Consider the following 6,000-nt stretch of genomic DNA (forward strand, 5'->3'; position numbering starts at 1 on the left):
TTTCACTCCTTCTAACAAGTATCTATGCTACCTGACCAACAGACGTAAGACCCAGATCCCATGCTCGGGGAACCCTGACGTGACAGAGGATGCTTGCGTTTTTGTCATGAGACAAATGCTCTTTTAGTCACAAGACAGGGAAAAGTAGAAGGACCTGGAGCACATCCCAGCCAGCAGCATAGCACACACGCAACCAGAGCTAAGGAATACCTGTCCTTCGTAAGCCATCGGGAAATGGGCCCATTTCCTTTAAGAAATCCACCTTCTGCATCCTTGCTCTCACTATTTCAGAAATGGAGATATCTAAAATCTGTAACATTTCTAGATGTATAATGCCAAAACATTTAAGAACCATTGAGACATCATCCCTCCACAGAAGTGCAGAAGTGTAGCTTAGCAGGACATGGAAACTGTGGGGTGGAAATAGATAGATACATAGCCAGCCAGCAACTGGAGATTTTAAGCTAAAAGATTATCTGAGCCTTAATATCTGTTACTTGTTCTCCCTCACCTTTTAAGAGGTTTTAAAATTTTATTTATTAACAAAATATGTTCTAGCAGTAGTGACACGACAGAGACAGAAAAATAAAACTGCAGACTCCCAGTGACGAAGAACAGCTCCAGGGACAACAGAAGGAAGAAAGTTCAGCTGATTCCATTGAACCAAAAAGAAAATGCCATATAGGGACAATGCAGTTGTCAGCTCAATGCATTGCAGAAGTGGCTCCAAGTGTTGAATGTCCCCTTTCTTCTTCTCTCCCTTTTTCATACTATCTAATTGCTCTCTTCCTGTTGGGCACAATCCTTGCCTCCCAGTTCAGTGTAGTGCTTTCTAAACGTGGGGTGAGGGATAGGGGAGAAAGGAGGAGGGAGAGAGAAGGAAAATCTGTTGAACTGCATTCAGATTTAGTCCCAGTCATTTATCATTTCTTCATTAAAAGTTACAGACCTGCACTTACCCAGCAGTCAGTACCAGATCTTGATAAAGTACAAGCTCTAAAGCTGCAAACTAGTTGCCTTCATCATGTTAACTTAAAAACTAGACTCCAGATTTTACTGTTTTCATGGCCTGCAATTACCACCCTATTTGAAAGCGTGCTGGAAAGTGAGCATGGAAATGGGCTGTGATCAGTTTCTGCCCAGGTGCTCTTCTTGGCTCAGATGTACAGAGCCAACAGAAGAACCACCTACCAGTACCTCCACCCAGAAACTGGGGGCTACCTTCCTTGTTTTCCCCCCCAAGAGGCATGTAGAGTTTTAAAGGGATGCAAGAAAGTGGCAGAGACTCCCTCTGCACCCAAAATATTAGACCTAACCATCCACATAGTGTATACGGCCCTGGATGTACCCAGAGCCCAGGTGGGCCTATGAGCCACGAAAACATTCTGAATCCCTGCCAGCTCCCAAAAGAGCCTTTCCCCATATGTGACAACCACGACATAAGCCTGCCCTAGGAACGACAAAGCAGGTCACGTAAAACATGAACCAATCTTTCAGGGACGTCCCCTGACTCCTGATGCCATTAAGCTGTTCAAATGTGCTTCTTCTGTGGCAGGCGGCACCACATGGAAAGCTCATTACGCTACTCCAGTATTCCAGCCAGAAGCCTCTGGGGCCTGTTTTGGAAGAGGAATTTGCCCATGTTTTGGGGATGGTGTAACCCATCATGACCCTCCGCTGCTGTTTGATCTCTCGCAAGATCCTTCCGAGGCAGATCCTCTATCAGCTGATACTGAGCCCTTGTTCGACACTGTAACGAAGAGAATAGGAAAAGCTGTAGAAGAGCATCGCAAGACGCTGACTCCAGTCCCACAACAGCTGTCTCCTTACAATAATATATGGAAGCCATGGCTGCAGCCATGCTGTGGCACATTCCCATTCTGTTGGTGTGATGAAGAAAACAACAAAGCTGATGGCATACTTTAATACCAAAATCAAAGTACAGTTAGCTTAAAAAAGGTAACAGTTTTCACAGTCATGTGACTACAGTCATAGAGAGATACAGGTCAAATTACACTGGAATAACTGAAAGAAAATAGCAGATTTTCAATAAGCCTATAGTTTAAAAAAAACTGAAAATGCTTCAAACATATCCCACCTATGGGTCACCTGTATAATCTATCCCTCAAGTGCGTAATTCTGGATCAAATACCCAAATAAATGAAACAAAATTTCTTTCCTTACTGATTTTAAATTCAAATAAATTATGAACAATAAGAGAGCAAACTTTAATTGCAGCTGTTTGTACAGGTAATATCCTCATTAAGGCACCAGACTGAGCCCAAGAGAGGATCTCTATTCAGGCCTTATCTTTTTAATGAAAAAAATGTCCTGTGTTTAAAAGCACAATTGCACATTTAATTTGGAAACATACCAAATCACATTGGCCTTTAAGAAATAAACACCTACTAATTTACAGCAATTTTTTGACTCATCTGTACATTCATTTATCTATCATGTAAGAATTCCCAGGAAAAACTGAACTGACAAGTATGTTTTAAAAATTAGGTAGCTAAAGTTATCATCCCAAGTTCAGCAGCGAAGTATCTAGCTATTCTGAAATGCTAAACCACAGCAATTCCTACTGACATACATTTTCCACGTTGTTAAATGATCTTACTTGCGAGAGCACTGAAAATCATCACCCAGCTGCCTCGACAAGATAGGTCCCAAATTTCATGATCTGCGAGACCAATTCATAAGCTGCATGCCCCACTTCAGTGATAATGCTCCTGATTTCGTAAGACTGCTATTATGCCCCATGAAAAATGTGCTTTGTTTTGTGAGCCAGCATTTTGTTTTCAGTAAGAGGTGTTAAAAAATTCACTGCACATGCTAATCACTTCAGCGTACAGGTCATCTTCTCCAAGTGTCAGCACTCTGTACAGTCATTAGGGAAAGGGAAGGAATTAAAAATATCTAATCCTCTCCTGCTGCCCTCAGGTTAAATGAATTCATCTCTCAATATATAATCCTAGCCATGCTCTTGCAGGGTTTTTGTGTCAAATCCGATTTTTAAGCGGAGGTTCCTGCATTTTCTGCTTCAAAAAAAGTAGATTGTGTGCCAGAGGCTCAGATTCAAACTTCTGAGCCTTCCTGGACACTGTGTATTCACTCCTACCACACAGCTAAAAGTCACCAAGATTTTAAAAGTAACAAGGGCCAGTAAGAGCAGCAAAGCAGGTGCTTCAGCTGGCTTGTTTCCTTAAAGCGAGCTGCCTTGCAGAACCACACCAGTGCAGCTCTCCTCAGTACCAAGGTTGTCCGTGTGTCACTTTTTTGCCGTTTAGAAACGGGAGGAGATGAGAAGGCCCACCGCAGCCCGCGCACCTCCCGAGCGGCAACAGCAAATCCCAGCCCTTTCGCCAGCCTCGCAACAAAAGCGAGCATGTGCCCGGGCTATGCGCCTTTCGCAGTGTTTTCAGGCAAGGTCCTGACTTACGCCCCCGATGTGGTGCGTCACCAGTGTGGTAAGTCGCTATATTATTTTGCTCTAAACAGCACAGGTTGTGACCATGATGCAGCACCGAACACAAGTCTCCAAAAAGCTGACCGGGCATTTCCTCAGGTTATTGCCTGTTTTACCTTTCCTCTAAAAGGTCACCAAGCAAGTTACGTGGAAATTATTCCACATAAATCAAAGGGCTAATCTGACAATGAACCGATAGGACACATCAACGTCAGACTTGAGAGAAGTATCTAAAAATACATTTGTTCTTACTGCTTGATAGCAATGCTGATGTGGATTTAAATGCTAAGAACTTGTCAGATTTGACATTTTTCTGTGGCTGACAGGGATTGAAACCAGAGCAGCTGCATTTCCCTGGATTCATGCAGAAATAAAAGAGCATAAAAGACCATCCATTTTAAAGCCAGTTTGTCCAATTCAGAGATGGAGGAGAAATCTTATTGCTCAGTGGGGAACGAAGCCAAAAGCTGTTCTCTAGAGTCAAGCTGGTCAGTTCAGTAACATCAACACTGGCAGTTAAGCATGAGGATAAGCTTTTTCTCAGTTCACCTCACTGCGCTCCCCACTCCGCTTATACACAGGAACGTGCCCAGTCACAGAGGCGGCCATGATTAGAGCACTTACCAGGGGATGGGAAGGGGCTCAAGCACCCACGCAGCATGTAAGCATAGGTCCAAGCTCCTGCTGACAGGCTGGGAAGCCCAGTACATCAGCAAAAACCCTGAACTCCATCTCCAAGCATAGCATGAATGCTTTCGACCCAAGTTTAAAGCCAGGCTAAGAGCTAGAAACGTGAGCAGAGTGCATTTGGATTGGCTTATACCATGGCCATCATGCAAGCCTGCCCTTCACCTCACAGGAAAAAAAAAAAAAAAAATCACCCCATATAAAAGTAAACATTAAACATTTGTGCAACACCTCACTCCTCTGAAAGGTAAATTTGCTAAACTGCCATATAGAGTCAGACACTAAGAACTCATGTGAATTTATCTATCTGCTGCCTTCCTGACATCCAAACACAGATAATTTCTTCTTGGCTGGCATCTGTGGCAAGCCAGAGGGGCTGTCGGGCAGGAGGGGGAGGAAACAGGCCTGGCAGCACAGAGTAACTGGCTTTTGTCAAGTAACTGTTAAGAGACCTCAGGCAGGCACAGGGAAATGGGCTCTCCCCATGCAGGGAGGGAGGAAGAGTGGGCACAGAGGTAATCTGTAGGTGACAGGAGAACAAAGTAATAGGAAATCACTGAATAGAATTTACATCACTTCAAAGAAAAACACTGCGGAGGGAGAGATAAGAAAGAATGCCCTAAACAGACTATTTTCAGTCCTAAATTCCTTTCACTGTCTAAAGCTAAAGGTATCTTAAAAGATGTAAATTTTGAGGAGACAGCGGTAAGCTGGGAAAAGAGGTAAATTATTTTACCTGTTTTCTGCAGATCCTAGCCATGGAGTGGTTGCTGATCTCTTCATCTGTATACATCTAGCCAGAGCCTGCAAGCTCTGCACCAGCTATTGTTTTGATCTCCTGGGAAATGTATATGCTCCATAAAGCAGGTGAACCCAGTATCGCACTTAGGAGTTGGCATGGTGCACACTTCCACATAAAATGCATCAATAAGTAAAAAGCTATTACAAAAACTGTTTGCATTTGAATAATACTGAAAGAAATAAACTCTTAAGTCAGTTACCTAGGTTTGCTTGAAAAATCATCTATAATGATCTTCTGCAAAATATATAAGAATAAAAGCTAAATTATATGCTTTCTCCCTTCTTTTCTCACGGTGTTTCCCTTCATACAAGGGAGCAAGCACCACGTAAAATGGCCTATTGGGAAAACCTGAGACAACTGGCAAATCTCCAAGCCAGTGTTAACCATAGGAGAATGTGCCTACACGTGGTTAAATATAGACACGTAGAGAGGGAAGCGTTACTCCATAACAGGTGAAGTTTGTTTATACTGAAAGAGCTGTGGCTGAACTGTATAAACGTTTGACGTTCATGTTGTATGAAGCTGACTTCCATCTAAATAGTTGGATCGTTATTAAATGACATTTGGAATTGCTGCATTGGACTGACTCAACAAAGTAATTGTCGAGTCTCACAGGAGTGAGACAGTAAGCATCTAAGAGACCTCACTTCACCGTGTTTAAATACCAGAGACGTCGCTTTGCACTCTGCTGGGGACCCAAGGGAGCGCCAGCGCATGGATCACAAGATCCCATCATTTAGAGGATGCAAAATAATTGTGTAACAGATAAACTGAGAAAAGCAACTTGAGCTCAAAGTTTATCCAGCTTGAAATTCCTGGGGACTCTGAGTCTATCTGAGAAGCATTTAAATAAATGACCAAAAAAGGAGGAGTAAATATCAAAAAACTTTTGCTCACTGTCAGACTGTATGTTAAAATACACACACACATATATAGTGTGAATAAAATATTGGAGGATTTTTGTAGAATGCTTTGATTATAATGTTACATCTAAACAGCTCTGTAAAAATCAAATTTATTAAAAACATAGTTTCTCTTTGAA

The 6,000-nt window shown here is 42.5% G+C and overlaps 1 protein-coding gene across 5 annotated transcripts in view; it reads left to right on the plus strand.

The window, feature by feature from the left end:
* Positions 1-6,000, plus strand: part of LOC104009832 (arylsulfatase D) — a 28,911-nt gene extending 22,911 nt beyond the window's left edge. For all 5 annotated transcript variants that reach the window (XM_087756469.1, XM_009461861.2, XM_087756466.1 and 2 more), the window contains one exon: positions 1,556-6,000. In XM_087756469.1, coding sequence (XP_087612595.1) covers positions 1,556-1,926 — 371 coding nt within the window. In that variant the 3' untranslated portion in view covers positions 1,927-6,000. The remainder of the gene's footprint in view (positions 1-1,555) is intronic.

Source organism: Nipponia nippon, unplaced genomic scaffold, assembly GCF_047370975.1.
Source record: "Nipponia nippon isolate SJK-2023a ecotype South Korea unplaced genomic scaffold, ASM4737097v1 scaffold_2, whole genome shotgun sequence".
Lineage (NCBI taxonomy): Eukaryota > Metazoa > Chordata > Aves > Pelecaniformes > Threskiornithidae > Nipponia > Nipponia nippon.